This window comes from Pezoporus wallicus, unplaced genomic scaffold (genome assembly GCF_028554395.1).
Source record: "Pezoporus wallicus isolate ANWC-B61680 ecotype Strahan unplaced genomic scaffold, APGP_CSIRO_Pwel_v1 contig_6094, whole genome shotgun sequence".
Lineage (NCBI taxonomy): Eukaryota > Metazoa > Chordata > Aves > Psittaciformes > Psittacidae > Pezoporus > Pezoporus wallicus.
The window spans coordinates 1,315,255-1,340,203 of NW_026635941.1; the positions used below are offsets into that span (position 1 = coordinate 1,315,255).

Consider the following 24,949-nt stretch of genomic DNA (forward strand, 5'->3'; position numbering starts at 1 on the left):
AAAAATTTGGAGGAGGTATTGATATAGCTCTGAGATGGTAATACTTGTCGAGTTCTCTGAGACAAAAAAATCAGATTACCTAAATGCAGATGACCAAGTTGTGGCATTGTTTACATGTCTGCTATTTCTACCTGCAGGTGGGCAGGAGGAGACAAGGACCTGGTGTGGATTTTGCTCTGCTCCACAATCTTGGCTGTGGAAAGGTGCAGGGAGGAATGAAAACCTGCAGTCAGTTTTACTGAAGAGTATAGCTGATGACTCATCTTCCTAAATCCTTTAGACAGCATAAATGGTACTGCCTTCTAGCACAGGTTCTTCACCGTTTGCTGATGTTGACCACTGAATGCTTTCTCATGGGCAGTGACCGGTCTTATAAACATCTAGTGTAAATGTATAAGCAAGATTTTCTGAAACATCTTTATATATATACACTCTATGTGGTAGTAATATTACAAATATGTAATATTGTGCATATATATAGACATATACTGTAACAAGCACTAGCAGGATAGCTCTCTTGTAATGTGGTTCAAGCAGATTTGTATGTAGTGTAACAGATTATCAGGCATTTTTTTTCTGAAGATCTTGGGCCTCCCTGTAGGTACTGGCAGTTCTATAAAGCTTCGCTGCCTTTGTTTGAAAAATCTAGGAAGAAAAGCTACTCCTTGTCCTACTGAAATTGTTTCTGTATTGCAAGTTGTAAAACACAATAAAGCAAAAACACATTAATGAAAGGCAAAATCCACAATCCATGAAAATACCAGCAATTAACAGATTAGACACGCATGTGGGTTAAGATTTAGAAAGGATAAATTTGCTTTTGTGAAGAAAACATCATTTTTGGGAACAAAAAACACTCCAATGTGATGTTGTGGAATGAGAAGGGATAAGCAAGAAATCAGCATGAAAACTGAATTATAATGCATAATAATATGGTTATATTAGAAAAGTAAATCTTGTTAATAATGCATCTTAAGAGCTACGCTTCAACTGGAGTGTTTATACAACTGTGTCACACCAGCCCAATCCCGTAATCACTGCTCCTACCTTTCCTTTGACACATACACTGTGCCACCACCTCTGCACGCATTGTATACCACCATTACCTGTTCCAGCAGGGTTTTGCTACTCTTAGATTGGTTTATATGGCTAATTACGAATCTGAGTATCTAACCCACTAACTGGAGTATGCTGCTTTTTTGGACAGATCCCGTGGATTTCATGGGGGTTTGGGGAGGCTCAGGAGGTCATGGGTATATACCATCTTTCTGAACTGCAGCCTTTGTCAAAGGCTCTGGAAGGGCACCGAACGCCACCTTTTGCACTTTCCTGTTACATTTCCTGACTCAAAAAAGCCACTTTGACAGAATTCCACTTCACCACAAGTGAAGTACAGTATTTACATATAGAAAGAATATTTATGCCATAATGTAGGGATTAGCTCAATCTCTATGCGCATCTATCTCTAGTGGGGCATGAACAGCAAAGAGTAGCCTGCAAATATACCATATAGAACAAATATTTTGGACCTATGATACAGTTTATTACTTTTACTGAAATCACAGAATCAAATGAGTTAAGATTACAACTGGTAAATTATACATAAGTAGTAGCTTACAAACCAAAATATTGGCCTTCAATGTCTCGTAGTACAGTGTAGACCTTGTACAATTCAGTTCAAATTAATTTGTATTTTGCGTAACATTATTTATAATGTAAACGGGCTGACATAGTAGTGCTCTAAAGATGTTAACTCTTCCATTAGACACATATTAGGATTAAAAAAAGTTTTGTGACACATCTTGTTTTTTCAAAGGGTACTGGAACTTCAGCCAAATTATCTGTAATGCACAAAGTGACACTTCCCAGAATATACTGACACCAATAGATGGTATAAAGAGGCACATGAAATAATCTAAGCTAAACCAAATGCGTGCTTTCCTGTTAGTCTTCCCTATAGTACCTCTCTTGTTTTATCTTATCTGATACTAGGCAGATGATCTGGGAATATAAATCAAATGGATTTATTGCTAAACAGGAGTATACACTGTCTCCAACATACTTGAATTCAGTATATTATTTCCTCTATCTGATGGGATTTTAACAATTTATATATGCTTGACTGTCAGTGAATATGTTTTGTACAATAAATTATCTGAAAATTTCACAGTTCGCATGACAAATTGTGTAAACCAGTTCCTATAAGTTAAAAGACAAATTATGCTGTCACTTAGAGTGGTATAAGTCTGAAGCAGCTCCTGCAAAGCCAAATGATGTAATGAAGTTACTCTGAATTTAAGTAAATATACCTAAAACCAGTTTAACTATTTTGCCCTGTGAGTGGAAGTAATGGAGATCCAAATACTCATTTGTGCACATACATGTATCTATACACATGCACACACAAAACCCAGGGATTTGCATTTAGCCACAGTAAAGTTCTACATGTGCCCGTACGTATTTCAAATGAACGACACAAGGTTAATGTGTGTGGAAATGGTTTTAGTGTCCTTACAGTGACTGTGAGCCTCTGCAGACAATTTTCAGGGCAAATGACATTGTGAGTTTTGGTTTTGGACAGTATCAAAATGCTTGGTATAGTGTGTCTGAAGAGATCTTACACCACTCACCTGGCACACTAAGAGTATGTTTGGGGTGTTCCAAATTTTGTATTTGGAATACCCCACTATCACTGAAAACTTGCACTTGCAATAATGTCTTGTAAACCCCAAAGCTACGTTTTGTGGAGCCAGTGAGGACCTAATAGTTTATCTTACATTTAGAGTCTTTACTGGTACACATGACAAATCAGGAATACCTGTATATACAACCTTATTCAGAACAAGTATGTTGAAGTAGCTCTACTATACAAGCTAGTGCCAGTGTACTCACAATAGAAAAACCTCTTGAAAATGATACAAACGACAAGTGTGAACGCAATGATGTGTTCTGGCAACTCTATAAAAACCAAGCACTTCATTAAAAAAAGACCAACCTCCTTCAAACCAGCAACTTTTTTTTCGGAAAACTGCAGCCCATACTCAGAGAATCTAATTTTGGCTCTTGCTATAGGCTCCATTTTTCTCAGTGACAAAGAACAGCATGGTATGCATCAGAATGAGGAGGAACACTCACCTAAACATACTGCTGAAAACCCGCAATTATTAATGTTCCATCCTTACAAATCTCCTTTAAAGCCTGCCCTATAGATCATCAAAGTCAAGGCTTATAGTCATTCCCTGGGATTTTTGAGTGGGTCTTAAGTGAGGAAGTGTCACCCTCTGGCCATCACAGATTCATCTAAAGCCTTGTAGCTGTCTCTGGGTCTTTGGTAGTGCCTGCATGGCAGCAGACCCTGGGCAGAGGGCCTGAGCTGGAATTTAACTGGTGTGAATGTGGGCACTGATTAGCAAGATAACTTCCAACAGTTTGAAATAGATTGCAGTCTGTAGTACTGCTCTTACAGTGAAGTGGCTACAGAAATAATTTGTTTTGTTAAATAAATTGACTGTAGAAAAGCTGCAGGTTTGCCTACATTTTTTCCCTTACACTGGACCCACACAAGCTCTCTTGAGTTCAGCAGTAGTTGGACTGGATGAAAAGTGGAAGCAAACATACTGTTATTTTTAAGGAAACACTGGGAACACGTTTTGCTGGCTTTTCTGCATCTAACTGTGAGTGATGTGGTGCAAAGAGCTGGAATACAATGAAGTCAAACATTGCAAATCCTTCCAAATTGGGCTTTTGACTTTTTATAGCCATATATACATATTTATATACGCATACAAATAGTGAAAAGACCGGATAAGTAGCCTTCTTAATGGGTCAGTCCTCATAACCCAAATCATACATTGTTTCAGCTATATTTTTAAACAGGCACACATGGGTTTCTCTGTAGTTTTTTCACTTAAACATAAGAAGCATGAGATAAGACTCACTTACCACCCTGACAACTCAGATAAACTTCATTCACATACAGAGGATTACCATTTACTAGAAGCCTGAACTTGCTTCTGTTGAGCACCAGCTTTGGTGGGAAATCAGTGAGGCACACAGCATGAATTACATCTGCCTATGTGAAGCAAGTCTGTTGTCTGACTTCTTCAGGAGCTGGTATGGGTTTTTCGCTTGACTTGCTAGTTGAGTGAAATGTAACAAGGAGCTTTGAGCTTGAGGTGCACAAAATTACAAATCTGCAAGTTCTCTAAGAAAAAGATGGTAGCAGAAAAAAGAATATACATCTATACTGTGTGCACACATGTATACACATATACTCCTGTTCCATGCAGAAAACTAAATAAAAACATACAAAAAAATAACCAGTGCCATATATTATGTAAACTCACAAGGCGTACTTTCAACACAAATTTGTAGCATAAATTAAAAGAGAGCAAGAAAGAGAGACAGAGACGATAGCAAAATATTTTAAATATAGAATTTGCACAATTGGTATTTTTGTTAAATAAGAATAAATAAATTCATTACATCCATTCACATACCAGTTGTAAAAACAATAAATTATTTTATTTTTTTCAGTGCTGTGTTGCTTTTTGTTTGTTTTTAAACATTTATGATTAATTCACAAGATTATTCCCTCTCCCCCTTGTGATAAAACTGTTTCCACAGGAGGGCAGCTAAATTTAATTTCTTGTATACATCTTGTCAAACCAAAGATGATAGGCTTTTTCCTAATGAGAATCTCTTATTTGAAAGCAGATACTCTAAAACTCACTAATGCTTAGAGGTCCAATTCCACCTAAGGGCACGGGAGACATGTTCCAAAGAGTCAGCAGTGAATTTAACACTGAGGATCATTTCTTTCTATGCAAAAAAAACCCACAGCAGTCTGGGTTTCAACACTCTAGATGCATTTTACATTTGGCAACACTTGGTAGTAACATAAACAATGACATAACAGTGTGAGTGACAAAGAATTTAGCTGAGAACAGAACCTGAAATTACAAGGTCACATACATACCTTGCACCTATTTTCCAATCATCAGTTATATGAGATAGCTATGACCAAGGAAAGCAAGGTTTGGAACTGGAGTCTGATTAAAAAGAACAGCTAAAAAGGGCTAATTAGAGCAGGCTGACCTGGCTTATCTTACACTTTTAGGCTTGCTTCCTCGGTCTGTCTCCTTTGCCCTCTCACCACAGAAAGGCAACTTGCTTTTTGCTCATGTTAATTTGCTTCATTACTAGGCTGGTGAAAAGGGAAAAGTCATTATAGTGGTTTATTCTCATACTTATCTATTTTTTTATAAATAAACTCTTTCTATGAAAAAGATACCCTTGATCTAAGGAAGCTTTAAATTTATACCCACGTCTGGTATTGCTCTTCCGGAGCCTGAATAGCATCCAAAAGCTTTACTCATCCTGTTGAGTATCAATTATTATTATGATGCAAACACAAATACTTGCACATTTTGTCTCTTGCACATTATAAAATACAGGAAAAAAAAATGCCACTTAATACTGCAGGTGTATGCCGAGACAAATGTTAAGTCTATGCCGAGACACGTGAAGTGTCCTTATTTCTCCTATAATGATGGTTTCTATTTGTTATAAGACTTTTTGAGAGGTGCTAGAACACATGTAATACAGATATAAAAATTAGATTACTGGAAAGGAAAATAAGACACTTCAAAGGGAGCTTACATTAATAGATAGAGAAGGCATAAATTTTAATCATTCCATATCTCTGCAAATATCTCTGCAGAGCCTCAACCTCAGTTCTTAGGATGGGATCAGAGATTAAGTGGGGAATTTTCCTCAAGATCCACTGTTTTGCATAGGGCTACTCCAAAAAAGAAGGCCAAAGCACTTCTGAAAGCTGAAGATGACTAGTAGCATTCGCTGGTAATTCATTTTGACAGAGGAAGAGGCCCTGCCCCTATTATTGTTTATTTAGAACATGGTACAAAAATAAATGCTTCTCCAGGTTTCACACTTGTATATGTAGCAATGATGTTTCGAAATCATCACATGCTTTCTAAGAGTTCATAAAAACATGCCGCTGTTACAAAAACATGTTTGTGTCAGCCTGAGTCAGACCTGCCCTTCTTGCTACAGAGGCCAACGTTTTCTCTACTGATTTCATGACTGGGATTTTCAGAAGACCCTGGGGTATTTCAGTGCTCAAGTACCAGTGACTTACAGCTGTAAGGCTTGTCTGACAATCCTCCTGCAGTCTCATACTATCCTATGTGGATGGTCAAAGAAATGAAAGATGGAATTCTATTTTCATCAGTATATTCGAACCACTTTTGGTACCATTATTCTAGGGCTGAATTCAAAGCCTGCTGATAGAAAAGCAAGTTAATTTTAGCATGGTTGCTATCCGGCCTCCTCCTGCCACCTGCATACAGTGAAATGCCCATCTTCAGTCACAGAACTTCTACCTACAATAATGGGATTCAGAAGTTACTGCCAATGAAAACTACTACCTGCTACTGCCTGTACTGTGGAAACAGTTTTATTGATATTGGGCAAGTCCTCCACATCCTGATGTGGTTTGACTTCCTAGTGACCCCTTTTGCTCTCAAATGTGGTAGATATACAAAACATGAATGCCTTCTAGAGCTTTAAAAAAACTCCAAACACACACAAAACAATCAAAAAAGACAAATAGTTACAAACTTTTGCTGGTAAGATGAATACCAGAGTTAGACATGATGGACAAAACAGTGATAAAGTATTAACTGCTTGCTGTGTTTTTTCTGACTTTTATAGCCTCTTAAAAAGATGTAGGTATATTACACATTGTTAGATCCAAGGTGGAAGCCATAGTGAAAATAACAGAGAAAGCAGTCGAACACAGCCTCAGAATATCTGAGTTAGAAGACACTTGATTATTTTACCTGTAATTTTTGGTTCTCTAACTAGTTTCTACAAAATACAGTATGCCTTTGTTTTATTGAAAGAAGAAACTAGCAGCTATTGTTCATTGACAAGGACCCCAAGCAGTGACACAGCCAGAACCAGTGCCAGGTGTACAAGCAAAGCGTACACAAATCCCCCCTAGAAGCCAAATCCTCCTCCTCTGTGTGTCTGACATACACATGGTGAGGAGTTGCTGATGGTGCTGGTATTGGAGCAATGCACATGTGGGGATCCCTGGTCTGCAAGCTGCTGCAGTGCTCCTTCTGAGAGTTGGTGGTGGAAACAGTATTTGTCACAGAATAATGATCTGCTACCAGGAAATTCCTAGCACGAAAATGTGTTTCCTTTTGTCAAAACCAAAAGGTGTAACTTTTTAAAACCAGTAGCAAGCTCTTCATTTTCCAGTAAAGCATCTGCAGCCCTTTTTGAAGAATGGACCAAGTCCTCAAGGGCTGCAGATATACTTTGGTCTATTACTTTGCTTATTGTCTTTTGATCTTTTAATAGAACCAAGTGATATAAAGTGACATACCAAATGAAAGATATTTACAAAACAGTATAAAATAAGCTACTGTGGTATCATGGGTACATGTGACATTTTCTAAAGATATCCTGTATTAGAGGTAGGTGAAAAAGGGGAGATGATTCTGTAACCTTCAAATATCCCAGGATCCTCCATTCACTAGTTTTTCTTCTTTTGCATCATTTTATTTTGGATTTTTGCAGACACAGAGGGCTTGTAACAAGTTTGATACTTAGTTTTTTGACATATTAAGATAACCCTACTATTATTTAAAGCAGTGCACATCTTCATTTGGTCCAAATAGGCAGATTCTGCCCATAATTTGAGACTGTATGTAAGTACATTGAAGCCTTTGCTTCTCTCTGTCTGGGCAGACCTAATACCAGTATGTCAACAATGGCTTAATCAAACCTCTTGTAAAGAAGATCACAACCACAGGTTAACACTTTTTCAACAAGCACTGTTTAAATGCTGATGGTCTCTGGGAGAGAAGACATCCTTTAGCTAATTTTCCATGCCCGTCTTTGCACTGGACAGTCCTGGTGTGCCATCCTGTGTCACATGTTCGAGAACAAGAAAGCCACGGCCCCGTAACCCAGCGGGGTTGCATGAGCTGTGGAGGTACTTTGCTGCTGCTGCCACTGCTGGTGACAGAGTTAGTCATTTGCCCTTGCTTCTTTGGCACGAAGAAACTATAACGGACATCCATGTGTTGAGTTGGATCAGTTGCAAGTATCTGCACGATAAGAATCTCTTTTGTTGCAGAGTGTCCCATTGTGTGCAAGAAATCATCTTTGTGACTCCAGCCACTGTAGTTCATGACAGTCCCGTTGATGTCAATGATTGTTTCTGAAGTGGAGATCATGTATTTTCCATTGACAAGGTACTCACCATTTTTCTTTTTCAAGGCCAGGTAGGCAGTGAACCTGCTCTGGTCCTTAGTCTTGAACTGCCGAACTTTGATGTGGGTTGCCCCTTCCGGGATTTTCACTACATCTGTGTAGCCCTTGCTGAGTGAGGGGAAAAAAAGAGTATTCAGTAGCTATCATGAAATAAGCCTCAAGTCTTACTGCAACACCTAATTAAGTCACTGGCATGACACATCTTTCTTCATTTTAGTTCATGTCCTGAACCCATCTGGCTTGAGGCTCATCTAACATTAATTTAACCAGGTTCCACTGTTTGTCTATTGTATTGCTGTTTATGTTCTTGAAGAAATTTCTACTGCACTTATTTCAAATTGCTTAATCTTTAGCTTTAGCAACAATTTTACTTGAGTCAGATACAAGAGGAATGAAAAATAACAGATAGCTTATATATTTCAGCAAAGGGTGGGAGATATGAAATACGAGGCATGCTTTGCCTGCCAAGGAAAAGATAATGAGATATGCATTGGTTACAGCTGTTTCTTGCTGTCTTTGCTATAATGATGATTAAGGAAAGTATGAGCAGAGTAACAGCTGGGTAGAGGTACCTTGGGAACTTTTAAAAATAATCTTGATCAGCAAGAAAAAATTTGTTTACTTTGAAATACATAAAGCCAAAGACTAACTGTCACATGCCTAATATGAGGTGCACCCAAATGGTTCATTTGTACCATCACAGAGTTCTCTCTGTTGCTACTTATGGAAAATCTTAATTCAGATTTGCAAAAAGATACTTAACTCTTCTACCAAAAGTGACAAGCAATCAAAACGTTCAAATGTGCTGGAACTTAATGCTATCTCAAGTATATTATTTAACTTTACTGCTATATAGAAAAAATCTAAAGACTATACGTAGCCATAAGCTACCAGATGGACTTTGGAGACATGTATTATCACTTCTAAACCTGGGACAAAACCATTTTGCAAGTATTTCCAATTTGAAAAGTTTAGTGCTGAAACTTATAAGAAAAAAGGAATGATAAATTATACTAAAATGATATAAAAGTGAAGGGGTCTCCTTTGGGAATGGTTAAAGAACAGACTGCTAATTTTGAGAATTTTTGGCTGCACAAGTAAAGACTGCACAGATTAAACGCTTGTGCTATTCCCCCGCTATTTCCAGCAGTTATGGGTGAACGACTAAAACTCCATTGATTTAGCACCTCCATACAGCTGAAGGAATATGGTGTAAAAAAAAAAAAGGCTGGGGGTACTCTGTTCTACAGCGTTGTGCTAATATTTTTGCACAACAGTTGCCAAGATAACTGTTAAAACATATATTAAAATTACAGAATCATTTGTTCAAAACCTAAAAGCAATGATGTAGTATTCAAGTAATCTGCACAAAGAACTGTAACACTCCATGTGCACAAAGAAGCACATACAGCTTTAATTATCACTTTCCCAACTTCTGTCAATTTGGCTTTACAACCTTTTAAAAAAAGTTCTTAGGAAGCAGTTTTCCAGAAGATTATGTCATGATTGCTTTAAAAGAAAAAAAGTACAAATGTTGTTATGACAATTGTCTGCAATGGGAAATACTAGTTTCCCCTTGTACATTTAATAGTTTCTCTGTACACTGAATGTACAGATTGCTATAGTTTGGTTTATAAAAAGCCCCATTCAGCCTGGCCTTAAATACTTCTATACTCGCATAAGGGAATTGTCTCAAAAAGTATTTGCAGCAAAAACTAAATCCTTGTCATTCCAAAATTCAATCAAAATCGAGTTAGAATATACTTGACACTTACAGGGTGACTATTACTTTCTAAGTGGGGCAACTTCTTTAATGCATTGAGGTTGAATGAATATTTCACTCTCTGACCACTCTAATTTCAGTTAAAGGCATGATTTGAGGAGGAAGATAACAATTTCATATGAATAATTATAATATAATTTCTCCAGGTATATCAATGCTACAAATCTGGCCTCACTGAAATTCATGGAGTCCATTTAACATTTTTGCTGGAGCTTGGATTCCAGCACAAGAATCATTACTGAATCCCATGAAGTATATTTCACACTGTCTTCTTCATTTACACATCCCAGACATTTCAATATTTACAAAATGGAAAAGAATTGGTTTATATAATTACAAATTCGGATGGAAAGTTATTCTTTTTGGCAGAGATGTTTTGGCATTCTTAGGTGAGTAATCATTGGTTTACCATGAGGAAGGTTAGGTATGTTTATTTTTAGATTAAATTGACTCCCAAAGCCATTTTTGACAGTTATTAATCAGTATGTCAAAATGTACAGAAATAAAAAGCAATTTCTGGGTCAGATTTCAACTTTTCATAGCTTTTGATATGCTGTGTAAGAATTTGGAAGATATAAACCAAAATCAAGTTTATGAACATTATACAAGACTTTAATGCAGTCACAGATGCTGAGTAGAAATTGTCAAGTACAAGTTGCTAAGAGTAGATCACTACAGCAGTCCTTTGAGACCTTGGAATCTATATAAATGATAATTAAAAATCCTTATGTTTCTATGCATCTTAAGACTTGAAAAGGGAGGGAAACAAGAGTTCAGAGAGAAAGCAGACTTCCTTGACATTGGTATCTCAGGACAAAGCTTCCTGCTGCCTTCAGTGTGGTCATGGAAAACCATGGGGGCAGTTCCTTTTCTTTTACTTGTATTAAGCTTTCTTACAGTTAAAAGCTAAACTCTGACAGGACAGTGTCTTATGGATAACTGCTATAAATATTTTGACTTGAAGTCTATCTGGAGACTGATATCCCAATGGACATGAAGGGATATAACTAATACCGTGCTTGAGCCTGTTTGCTTCTGACATTTAATCTAGTCATCTAAGCTCCATATATACTCAACAGTGTGAAAAGGTATTTTTAGGGTATAATTCCTCTCAGCTTCCCAGCAATTAAGGAACAACTGTGCCCTAATGCTGTCTGCTCCTCTCCACTAGCTATACAAGGAATCTGTGTCACTAGATCAGGTAGGATATTCTCATTGTCATTCAGAGTTAGAGGAGATAAAACACATTCTCAGCATGTAACTTGATGCCCTGGGTTCAGCAGTAGCAGTCATTTTTTCTCCTTCTTAGTAGCTGGTGCAGTGCTGTGTTTTTGACTTTCGGCCTGGGAACAGTGCTGATAACACCGATGTTTTTAGTTGCTGCTCAGTAATGTTTATTCTGACCAAGGACTTTGTGAGTCTCATGCTCTGCCAGGGAGGAGGGGAAGCCGGAAGGAAGCAGAGACAGGACACCTGACCCAAACTGACCAAAGAGGTATTCCATACCATGGCACATCATGCCCAGTGTATAAACTGGGGGCAGTTACCCAGAAGGGTTAAATCACCACCGGGGTCGGGCTGGGTATCAGTCAGCGTGTGGTGAGCTGCTGTATTCTCTTCCCTTATTTCCCTTATCATTATTATCATTGGTGGTAGCAGTAGTGATTTGTGTTATACCTTAGTTACTGGACTGTTCTTATCTCAACCCTTGGGAGTTACATTCTTTTGATTCTTCTCCCCATCCCTCCGGGAGCGGGAGAGAGGAAAGGTGGGGGGAGTGAGAGAACGGCTGTGTGGTTCTGAGTTATGGATGGGCTTAAAGCCTGACACTTGATAACCCAGCATCATATGAGAAATGAAGAGTTTCAGAGATACCCAGATTATTCTGACCCCAACTTCCTGATTCACAAGCCATCTAATGCAGTGAGATTATCATGTCTTATTCCACGCAAACTTCCTATTAATGGTGTGCTCACCTCTATCATTGTCACTTTGTGTCAGAAATGAACTGGGTGCAGTGTTTTGCCAGTTGATTATTTGCCACTTTCAGGGTAATGTTAAGATGCCACCTGTAAATAACTGGAAAGTGCAATAAAGCACAGGCAAGGTACTTTTTTTGCTTAATCTTCATTTGAAAGTAAATTGCATTTAGAGGCAGAAAGAAATACATAGCAGAGTTACTATTTGCATATCAAAATACATTTACTAACACTCAAGATCAATACCTCTTTTTGGTAAAGGTTCCCATGATTTTTGTGCAGCTGGAATTGTCTCCTCCACACACACCACATTTGTCATACTGGAGCTTTGAACCGATGATGCCATCACAACCAGTTCGGATGCATTTTCCCCGAACGCAGATTGAATTACTGTACGGTCGACATTCAGTACCATCAGTTACCTAGGCAATCAAATGACAGTTAGTTAAAACTGCCATGGAAAAGATTTGCTTTTGTGAATCTGGCTGGCAAAACCCACTTACTTATTTCTGTCACCTACTCAGAGTGCCCATCCTGACAGTCCAGACTGAGTTTCTCTAACATCCCCAGCACAAAAGCAGATAAAATTTAGCAAAGGGCTGAAAGCAATGACAGATAACTCCACTGTAAGATGCTAATATGACCTTGGCTTTCATGATGATCTCACAGCTTACTAATAATAACATTACTTATAGACAGCCTTGCATTTGGGCTATCTACATCTAAATGTTAGTGTCATAATATTTAGAGGCATAGAACTGCAAGTGTGGGAGATATTTCAGTTCAAAATAACAAACTGACCACAAGTTCACATCTACATTAATTGGATAATTATTCTATATTAATTGGATAATTATTCTATATTAATTGGCTCTGTAGAGTTACTCTGAACTCTGTTAACATAATTCAGGGTAAAACTTACTGTTTTACTGTTAGTACACTTTCTCCCCCAGAAAATCCCATAATGACAGATGACTCTCCAGGCAGAAACCTCTTTATCCACTACTGAAAACAAACTACTGCAGAGTGCACAAAGAGGCCCATATTTTTCATGTATCCACATACTAAGAAGTGGAAAAACTTACCTCATTTTAGAGGCCAGTTCTGGTCCTAAAGTATAACCAGTGCATCAAACAATTACATCTAATCACACAGTTATATCTTTGAATCATATGATTAACTTCTTTTCCCTTGTTGTAGGGAAAGACTTTTAAGACACAGGATACTTCTAAACTGGAGCATGAAATCATGACTGGAGATGCCATTACCTTCTGAGAAAATACCACATAATATCCAGTTCCCTTGGCTCGGCAGGTGAGCTTGCAAACATCTCCGGGAAGTACTCCAGCGTACTTGGGGACCCATTCAACAAATGTCTTGACTCCCTTTGCATCAGACTGATAGCCATTCCTTGCTTCACACTGCTCTTGTCGAAAAGATTTAGCTGTAGAATTATTCACATCATTAGTGACTATTTCAGACCGCATTGCAAATATCATTATGCCCATCTATTATTCTAATTTCATTTTCACATGATTTTTAAGTTACATTACTTCATCTCTTTACTTAGAACTGGCCTTCAAATTCTTCAACTGTTTTAGCTTAGAAATCTTCCCATGACTTAATAAGCATTAAAGAACTAAAGTTTTCATTACAGTTCATTTTCCAGGACTGAAATTTCTTTCACTCAAGTGTCCTTTCTGTATGGCGTCAGGGTGGGGATGGGGGAAGAATTACAGCATTGTATTAATGATGAATGTGTTGCCTTGGTAAATGTATTTTGGAGAAACTACAATGGACCTTTGTTGTTGCCTTTCGCAGTAGACATTCAACGTTTACTATCTATGAGCACAGAATCTGGGGCATGAAGACACTTTGGCACGAAGGCACTTACCATTTGCTGGGCAGGGTGTGACGTTGCAGGAGCGGTAGATGGCCCTCTTGCCAGTGCAGTACCGGCCGTTGTTTCTAGGAGCTGGATTATTGCAGTGACGATAAGCAAACTGAACTCCTCCACCACAGGTACGAGAGCACTGTCCCCAAGGTCCCCAGGACCCCCAGTTACCATGGCTTGAAGCCTGAAACATGTGGAACAGTGGGAGGTAAGGATATCATCCAAGTGTGAATAAAGGTGCTACATCTCAAAGTCACTGCTAATGTTCTGAATTGAAGGCAATCCCTTGATCATTTTAATCGGACTTGAGACATCTTAGGAGCTTTCTTTCTCCCAGCAGAGGAAATTTCTGTCTTGTAGCTGCACATTGATGACATCTCATTTGGCACTATGTATGCAAATGCAAAAGTAGGTTTTACTCTCCACAGTCACCTTCAGCCTGTTTCATAGAAGACACACATGCACCAGAAATAGCACCCAGTCTCAGGTGCTGCTCTCTTATTTTTTTCTCTTCCTACCAGCAGGGCCCCTTAAACTATCTCCAAAGGATTCTGCTTGCAGAATGTGTTCATAAGGCTAATCTATGATTAATTAAATGCAATTATTGGGATGTGTAGGTATTACTCTGAATTACTGGCAAGAGATGGGAGTTGTCAAATATTGTTTGCAACTCTGCTAAAATTGGCTACCTAGAAAGAGTATTGCAACACCAGGTAGAAGTATATAATTCCATAAAAAAGGGTATTGTAAAGGCTATAGCTTTATATGAATGACTCTCATAGTTTGCAAATATCTTCATAAATCTCTAGAAGTCCATACCTCTTCTATGTGTATAACAGAAGGTGCAGTGTTACTGTCTACCCTGTAAATTGTGCACCTATCAGTTCTCAAGAGCCTCAGGACTCTTCAGATGTATAAAGTTAACAGAACTCTTGTCACTGGAGGTACAAACTTTTCTGCACCAGAAATTATATTCTGAATGAATGTCATCCACCTTTCTCTTCACTAGTTTAGAGCCCTGAAGCCTTTCAGCTAAGGACTGTAAATTGAATTTATAGATTTAATTTATCTTACAGCCTGTTGCCAAGAAGGCAGGAAGCTAAGAACAGGTCCTTGACAATCTTTCTGTATGTCCTGAGACTTGACTTACTGAATGGGCAAATCCTCTACTCTGAAGGGATTCACCCAATTTTCCAGGAATGAAGGCTTTTAGACTTCACGAAGAAAACATGCAGTGTTTTTCCTATAATTCTCACCAATAACACTCCAATTACATGCAAAAAAAATGAGGCAACTTTCAATCTGACTTCCATAAAGTCCTTTTCACTAACACAAAAATCGGCACCTTTGAGGATTATCCCTTCTAGGGGTCACAGCTGGTAACTTACTGAGTAGTATTTCTTCTTGGTTTTGTCAACACATTTTCCCTGTAGGCAGATCCTCCCTTTTCCACATGGTGTTCCCTCCACAGCAGGCAGCTTCTTGGTCAGACAAACCATCTGACCTTGGCGCACAACTGCACACCAGAGGCGAGAGCAGACATCCATACCGGGACACACTGTGTATTCGGGTCCAAACGCCAGTTTGCACTGACGAATGGCATCGTAGGTTTGTCCCGGCAGCTCCTCAGGGCCCACAATGTGCTTTCTTGGTTGGTCCAGCAAACAGTTACCTAAAAGAGCAAACCAACCTATCATTACTCATTTCCTAGTCATACTATTGCAACTGTGGTGTCACTCAGCAGCACACCAGGTGTCAGGCTGCCTATTTCCAGTCTGAGGGTGTAAATGAGAATTACTCATGTTCCTCTGGCTTTTCATTCTGGTTTCCTTTATTTGAGTTGACTCTGAAAACATTCCATTCTATCTACCTGTTTGTGATTTAAAGAATGATCAAGACTCAGGACAAAATAAGTAAAGTTGTAATTTGAATTTTGAGACAGAACATTAGAAATGGTAAAGCTTCTAAAGCAATGTCAGAAAAATCACAAGAAATAGACCTGTAGACAATGACCAATGAGGTACTAGACAGTTTAAAACAAAGCAAAGCAAAGCAAACTAATGAAAGGCAAAGCAAAGGAAAAAGGAAGGGAGGAAAGGGAAAGGGAAAGGGAAAGGGAAGGGAAGGGAAGGGAAGGGAAGGAAAGGAAAGGAAAGGAAAGGAAAGGAAAGGAAAGGAAAGGAAAGGAAAGGAAAGGAAAGGAAAGGAAAGGAAAGGAAAGGAAAGGAAAGGAAAGGAAAGGAAAGGAAAGGAAAGGAAAGGAAAGGACTTCAATGGATCAAAGGAAAAATATAAGCTGCTTATCAAAACTAATGTTGGTGGTAAATCTGGACTGGGCTGTTCTTGTAAGGAAGGGTACTTGACTGCTTCTGTGATTAGGTTGAAGAAGACTATCCATTTTATACAAAACTACATAAATAAGAGAAAAAAGAAGAAAAAATAGCATAAACAAAGAATCGTATACTTGTTTTGAGGTACTGCAGAGGTCAAGATTTGTCTGGCACACTCTAAAAATGAGAATTTACGTTTGTGTTCTAGAGGATCACTGATAGATTTTTATTGGTTGTTTTTTCTATTGAAAAGCTCACTTGTTGACATGCAGAACTATTTATTCAGTGTAACCTCTTTTACACTTCATGAAAGGGATATGTGGTCTGGACAAGCTTCACTTATCCTTGGCTAAAATGACTTACCACAATTTACTTCACTTTGGAACCTATACCAGTATTTTTCAGTTAGATCAAGGGTGATAAAAAGGCCATAACCCCCTCAGTATTTACAGGAAAAGGAATAGAATATCAAGCTATGTAAGTGAATTTAAACAAATCAAATGCCCCACCTCTCAGTGGCTTAGGTTTTTTCCCTCTAGAATACACTGCAATTGTTCTTTTTCAGCTCTAAAGACTAAGGCCAATTAGCCAAATCAGCCAAAAATTCTTTTTGCATCAACACTTACTACCAAAAAACTCTCTGTCCTGTTAAACCTGTTTTATTTGAGCTTTGCTGACCCTGATTTACCCTAACCTTACCTTTAATTTGGATTATGATGATTTTTTAATGCAGACAAGGTGTGCCAATGCTAACTGATAAGCTGAGTGCCATCAGATAAAGATAATTAAAAGTACCCTAGCATTCAAAGTATGTTGTAGCACAAGTATTAGAGACATAGTGAGGAGAAACACAGATTTTCTTCCTGGAGTTTCTAAAAGGATTTAATTGGAAAAAGTTGCTGTCAAAAATACACTTTGTAAAAGTAAGTAACAGTGGAAGTCCCACTTCATATATCTTGTGATGAGGGAGGAAGTTAGTACAGTGCTACAGAAAACACTAGGATGTACCATTCAGTAGTATACACTACTATTGTATATATACTACAGTTTGTCAAACTCCCAACTGGAACTGTTGTTCAGTATTTTGAAACATTGTAATAACACCTAATTTCACCATGACAACACTTCTGCCCATCACTGAGGTCTACCACAACTGACAGGAATAGACATATAAGTTTAGAGAAGAAAGAAAAAAAGGAATCATATCCTTACACATACTTGATCTGTCGATCGTTTTAGTTAACAGCCATTTGAATGCCTTTCACATGTGAATAACAAACAGAACACAGGGAATAAGATCCAAACTTCTCCTTAACCAACCAATACTTCTCTGAGGAAATGTGCAATTTCTACCAAGCCAGGTGCTCCAGCTGAACTCACATGATAAATTCAAAACTGAAGATAACAACAGTCCTTAAGGGTTCCCCACAGCGAAAAAAAACCCGCCAAACAGGTCTTTACATCTATAGATCATAGATAGCAGCAGTGTCTATGTTTATACGGTTTGCAATGAAGTGCAGGTGTTTTTTACCACCAACTCGTCCAACCTCCTACTTGCAATGCTAAGAAAAGACAAAGTTAAGAAGTTAGAGAATGGTTTACCCTGCCCTGCCCCGGGCTGAGAGGGCAGAAAGGGCTTCAATTCACCATGTTAAATTGCAACATACAGAACACGTATAGACTACTATTCCCATTTTTTGTCCTGAGTATGAAAGAACATCTGTGTGCCCTGCAATTGAGCAACATTGTTGGCTGATGAGTGTTAATTAAGCCATCTCATTATCTCTCCTCAATGTTATGTGTAACGTATCTTGGGGGGGGAAAAAAAGGAGCCTAAGATCTGTGCAAAGCAGATAACCAGGGTATAAATTAATTAGAATAGAAATAGTCCTTGCACAGAGGTTGCACAGAGCACTGAGCACTCTGAATAAACACAATAAATCACAGCAATCATACCACAGCACAGTGGTCGGCATGGCAATAAAGGCAATTAGTACCTTAGGAGAGGGCTGGCTAAAAGCAGATGGAAATAAATGTCACTGTCTTCTGAGCCTTTTCTCCTTAAATGTCAAACTGCTGTCTGGGATCATCTCATGAGCGTAAAACAAATGGTGATATCATGACAACAATGCTTCTAGTTCTCAAAGTGAGCCTCAAGAGACAGGGAATCAGGCACCTTGATTATCCCCAGGCCTCCTGGTTGACCTTGGAGTACACATTTATATTGGGATTTATTTAGCTGACTTTAACTGTATGTAATGCTGGTATGTGCAACTCAGCCAGCTGTCAGATGTTTAACTACTCAGGCAAACTAGTTTATGGTGTAATTCAGCACCACTAATGCAGATGATGAGACCAGTCAAACCACTGATGCCACTGATCAAGATCCCTACGGACTAAGGTGGTAACTTCTATGCCCAGTTTAGGAGTAGCTATATACACAGTAAATACATTCTAGAAGATGAGTCCACTCCCCACCATTCCAAATTTAGAAAATAGGAACATCAGTACTTGATAAAATGATGTTAAGGAATTTGAGAGTCAAAAATATTTTCTGCTACAGCAGTCCACAGTGAAAAATCTATCTGGGAAACTTCCTTACAGCTTTGATAAGACATCGACTGTTCTTTTGTAATAGAATACTGCTCACAGATCCAAACTTCTGGACTTCATCCACATTTTAGTATGCTTACCCATAAGGAGAAGCAGATAAAGCATTTTGTTTATTTCCTCACACAAATGCTGCCATGGCCTTTTTGTCAGGAAACACAATTCAAAAGATCAAGCCAATTCAGACCAAAAGCCCAGTGCAAACTGCTTACACTGCCTACCAAAGAATGGGAGTCTTCTCTTGTTCAGGATTTCCCACATAAGGTTCCTATGACTATGCAAAATTCACTCACAAACATCCTAAAAGAAAGCCCGGTATCCTTTTGTTGCAACTGCTTTTTTCTGCCTTCCTTACCTACACTGCACCTGCAGTACTGCTCAAAATTACACCTGAATGGTCAAGGTTTTTTTTCCTCTACCTACCGGCACTTGAGAGAGATAGGATTTTCTTCTTTCTATGAGAAGACTGCAGGGGAGCTCCTTCTTGAAAAGAAAAAGGGAAGGAAAACACTGAACTTTATGACAGTACACCTGCCCCAGGTAAGGAAAAAGATGAGCAACCCAAAAAGCAGAGACATTGCTTATTCTGAAGGAAACATGGAAATACAACACATTTGCGCTTTTTTTCTTATCAGGCCAAAGCAGTCTAAAAGGCAGCGTCATGCTCTGCTAGGATTCTGTGGTTTCTGGTGTGCTCAGCGTACATTACAACTGGGAATTATGGAGCTATGGCTCATTCACTGTCTGGAAGAAGAAAATAAAACCAGAAATTCCCTTCCTAAAATAGCGCATGTCTTTTCAGCACAATAATTTGAAGAAACTGGAATTTAAACCACTGATTTCCATTTTTACTTCACAGATAGCGTTTGTATTCTGTTAAGACAAATCTTTGATATAAAATAATACTTGAAATATTATAAACGTTAACAGAAAAGGAAGACTATTAATTGGAAAAGGTCCCTGAAGGCTTGATTCATCAAGTGAAGAGATTCCCTGACCGTTGTATACTTGAAATCACACCAATAGCATCAGTAATAAAATTAATTCCCAGAGGACTATGGACCTCTATTTGACAAGAGGTTCTATGAATTATTTCATCTATGAATTATTTCATCATATCAATAACTCTTTCTGACTACATGCCCGAGTGAAAACTACTCGTGAGTAGAAAGGGCAATGTACCCTAACCCGTCCGTTAAGAGACTGACAGAACCTAAGCCCTTTACGTGCAGCAAAGAATATGTGAGTTTGTGAAGTGTCAGCAGCTGAGGACTGCCCAACTTCTTGTACAGGAGGAAGTCAGCACTCACGATGAACCATAATGCAGCTTTGAAGGATGTGAAGCTCCTATCTACTTTTACTGAAAAAAAATGGCAGAGACGTGTAGGACTGTTTGCTACAGCCCTCCCCCCGGCCCTTTTACACTGAGGCTGGGTCCAGCTCATGGACAAGGGTCGAAATTAAAAGCATCCACTCAGCTTTAAACAAGCCAAAGGTGAGGACGCTGGAAAAATGCTCTCTGTTTTCTTGTTTGTTGGAGAAAGTAACTATCTGGATGCATAGTAAAGAGAAGAATCAGGTCACATATAAAAGCCAAAAAAATGAGAACAACCTTTCTGCTCACCTGCAGCAGGAGAGGAACAGAAGAGGAAATACAGTTTAGAGTTCTTTGTGCTAAGAGGGCATTCATGGATGGCAAGGGAGGTCCCCATTTTTTACCCCATTGAACTGAGCTGTACCTCAGTAACTAACTTCAAAAAAGAAAGTTTTCTTCATATGTGAAAACTGACTTGGTAATATTAAGTCAATGCCAAAGCAATATGGACCATAAACCAGGACAGTACAGATTAATGGACCTAATAAAATTGTGAGAAAAAATGAAGTCATTCTCTAATAGAGGAAAATGGGAGGAAATATTTCAGAGAGCACTGAAATTAGGCGACAAAATTCTTAAAAGCAAGAAAACTTTTACATTCAACAGACATACCATACTTTTTATCCATAAGCATTTTGGTTACTATAACAACTTGATCCATTCACTCAATTATGTCATTTTTATCTCAGCATTTTGGAATTTGAATGGTTTGTTTAAGAACTGCAGTTGCTTTGGGAGCACAATGAAGACTTTAAAAATCATTAAAAAGTGAAGATTATGCTTTCTATTACTACCTTTGGAAAATGAAAATTTTGCACTTACTCTCCAAAAGGTAAATGACATATTTAACATATTAGTTACATGACTTGGAAGCTAAGCTCCTGGAGCAGAAGTAATCTTTTACCATATACAGCACAGAGGAGTCTTAATTCTTGCTTACACGCCTTCTACATAAACATAATAAATACAATGGCATTATAAACGTAATAAATGTCCTTAATAGCAACAAGAACACATATACTCTGCTCATATCTGTAGTCTAACTCTAAGTAGACCATATCCCCCAATTTAATCTCTGTGAGGAAAAAGCTTGTATCCTCTGTTTAAAATACTCTCTGAGCTCATATCTGCGGCATCTGGGGGGACAAAACTAATTTCATACTTTTAAAAAAACCTCTCCATGTTCCAAACCAAATTATTGCCAATACGCATTCCATCAACTCTTTCTTTTCTCTTGCATTTGAACCATGCAAAGGGAGGGTGAGACTTTGTCAGCCTTTTAGACCTTTGCCTTGTTTTGCAAGCACTTCCAAGACAGTCCTGAGAATGAGCAAGGAATGAACAAGCTGGTATAAAATATTCTTATTAAAAAAAAAAGAAACCACAATAAAAAATAACATGTAGCTGACATATGGTGTGGTAATACATACCATGACCATCATCAAAAAACTCTGTTATAGTTGCTGAAGTGCATTTCGACCAGGGTTTTGAGGCATCGATGCTAGTCAGAATGGAGGACATCAGACGCTTATCTTCCATGGAGCCAAAGTTCTCCTCACAAAATTTGGAATCATCATGGGAAAGCCCAAGCAAGTGCCCTGCAGAAATGAAACAAATAAATACAATGATATGACTACCCATAAAAGAGTTTACCAGCTGAAGCTCACAGTCAAGGTCAAGTGAACTGTATAATTAATTCTCAAATTCTGAGCAGCAACCCAAAGCAGGTCACTTGAAACTAATAATTCACTATAAAGATGCTCTGCAACTGTACAAAAAGGTGCTACAGCATCTTTCTAAAGGGTCAAAAATGTTAATATTTATGGAGCAACTAAACAAACTGTATGTAAACTGTTGAAGTAAACTCCTTGCTGAAGTCTGAGTACCCTCTGCAATACACCAAACAGTCTGAATAATGATTTCAAATTGTCGCTTCCACGTAGAGTCTTGTTTTGTAAGAAGGTGCTTTCTAGTATTGCTTAGGTTAGGTTTTTAGTTTTGTTCAGTTTTATTTTTAAATGTATACGGTATTTGGTATTTATACTCCAGAACACAAAATAATTTGCATGCAAAGCAGCACATGATAGAACATGTAAAACCCCTTAATGCTCATGGGATCTCAAACCAGGGCTAGATCAGCTTTTCTAAGTGTGACTGCAACTTCAGTGATCTCCCCCTTCTCTAGTCTCTGGGTGACTATAGATTGCAGGCAACACATCGTTCCCTCTCTAAAAATCAGGCTTAACTTTAATTTCTATGCTCACACTGCATTATTTCACAGCCAAGTTACTCTCCAAGAGGTAGAAGACTGAATGGGAACCAAAGCTGCAGGGAGCTCAAGCCTGAACTTAACATTCACAGTCTTCAACCTAGGCCGGGAGATGATTAATAAGACATCCAGGGCTAAACTAAAAGTGCTTTAATAATAAGGACAAAGACCACTCATCAAAGCCACTACAGAGAAATAAATATGAGGCCCTTAAATAGCAGCTGAAGAGATGCATTATTCTGCAGTAACTAAAAGCCTTCTACATATTATTGGCTCCATGTTTTTTTTTAACTGTTGTAGACTAGCTGTAAGGTGACATAAGTAGAGACACTGATGGCAGGATATCATAGTCTGATATCCATAGTAACAGGCATGACAATAGTAATAACAATAATATTATCTACAATATGGGCTGAGAAAGAAAAAAAAACAGCCAATTTTACTTATTTGCCTTACATAAACTTGCTGTTTTGTTTTTTTCACATGCTTTGGGGGAGCAGCCAAGAGGAAAGAGATGAAAGCAGCACTCACTGCTGAGCAGTATTTGGGATTAGGAAAGCAGCTATCTGACCAGAAGTCTGTGAGAAAAGCCAAGGTATCATCTGGCAGCCTTACTCACATGCTGGGTTCCTGACCTAATGATGGAGTTACTGGAAAAGTGACAAGAGGACACTGATCTACCAGTGATGACAAAACAGCCAGTCTGTTCTCTGCAGCTGTTGCCTCCCCACTGGAGGTGAGGTGGGAAGGAAAATGAAGGGGACATTTATCTTTTATTCTCTCTTCCCCTAATGGGCACACATTTACCAAATCAATTCAAATAGTTACTATTTGAATAAAAAGCCCTGTAGTATTATAAATGCTAGTAAGAATTTATTCAAGGAACCTGGGTTAATAATAATGAGAGTCAGTACTCTCTTCCCTGTTACTTCTGTTGCTGATTGCTACGGCAATCAAGTACATTGCTGCAAAAACATATGAATCAAACTGTCATACTGAATGCATACCTAATTAGTGGTGGGTTTTACATGCAAGATTTGAGCTTATTTTTTCTGATGGGTAAAAAAACCTTTCCTTTGAAAATACTTATAATAATGCAGGACAGATAATGCTATTTCTATTCTGCACTGAGGCATGGCTGAGTATCAGTAGGTACACGTAAAGTTTCAATCTGATATAGCACTATATAAATACTTGCTTTGAAGAGAGGACATCTTTGTTTTATTTAAATCAAATGCTAGTGTTGAGCAAAAAAATATGATTTCACACAGATGCATTTCTCTGACAGAGTAACCAAATAATCAGTGCATCACTGCTAAGCTATAGAGCAAATTCTTTGGAAGTGTCACAGGCTAAGCGTTTAATGAATCAACAGCTACTGTGCCAATGAGGACTACCTCTGACTTTGCCAAAGTCCCAGACACCAACAATGTGCGTTGTCAGGAAATGCAAAGATGATGTTATTTTTGGCTGCTGTTCTATATAGTGTTATCACTAGGTTTGTATTTACAGAAATGCACTAAATGGCATCAGGTCACAACTCATGTCTGACAACTATGAGCAGAGCTGACAGGTTAATGAACCACAACACATGCTTAGTAGTAATATAACTAGAACCATTTTCTGCTGACATTAAGTAACTCCTTGTAGCATATTTCACCAGTGTTCTGTTAACTTAAGCAGACATTTACTAGAGAAGGCTTTAGGCCTATCCTCTAGCTTTTGCTGACAGACCCCTAAATACAGGGCACAGCTCGTCATTTAAATCAGGACCACACACACTGTGCTTTGCAGAGCTGGTCAGGAGTTTGAGCCAGCTTCTTCTATTTTACTTGAGTCTATGCACTTGAATATGCATGCACTACCAATCAATTAAACACACAAATATTTGCAAATAAATAGACCAGCAATCAAGAAAACACTATGTTGGTTAGATGTAAGCCCTGCTACAGCAATCTTCTCTAACTTGTATGCTTAAAGGTTGCAGAGAGAATGATTTTGTATTTAATGCCCCAAGAGTGCTCATAGTTGTAGAAATTACTTCACTGCAGCATGCTTGTGAAATAAGGTAATGAGGTTCTGTCAGCTGAAAAGTAGTTTCATTCCTAAGTCATTGGACTCTGTACTAAACAGCTCTGGGTGAATAAGAAAAGCTGGAGAAGTGTTCTAAAAAGTTCTGCTGAATAACACCACATGGCACACAATGCATATTCAGTGTAGGGTATGAATAACAGTTGGGTGCAAACCACCAACTTGAGAACTTAGTTTCAGAGTGCTCAACATTTTATAACACCATTCAGAACTACCCAAAACTCTGTGATATGAAGGGCTCAGTCTGTAGAGGGAAATTCAAGTTACTTAATCTTAACAATCTCTGATAACACTCTGCAATGCTCCAC

The 24,949-nt window shown here is 38.4% G+C and overlaps 1 protein-coding gene across 1 annotated transcript in view; it reads right to left on the reverse strand.

The window, feature by feature from the left end:
• Positions 1-5,462: 5,462 nt before the first annotated feature.
• ADAMTS5 (ADAM metallopeptidase with thrombospondin type 1 motif 5) overlaps positions 5,463-24,949 on the reverse strand; it is a 43,708-nt gene continuing 24,221 nt past the window's right edge. Inside the window, exons 3-8 of the mRNA XM_057398718.1 lie at positions 21,712-21,879; positions 15,355-15,638; positions 13,967-14,150; positions 13,341-13,516; positions 12,319-12,494; positions 5,463-8,418 (exon numbers count right to left, since the gene is read on the reverse strand). Coding sequence (XP_057254701.1) covers positions 7,848-8,418; positions 12,319-12,494; positions 13,341-13,516; positions 13,967-14,150; positions 15,355-15,638; positions 21,712-21,879 — 1,559 coding nt within the window. The 3' untranslated portion in view covers positions 5,463-7,847. The remainder of the gene's footprint in view (positions 8,419-12,318; positions 12,495-13,340; positions 13,517-13,966; positions 14,151-15,354; positions 15,639-21,711; positions 21,880-24,949) is intronic.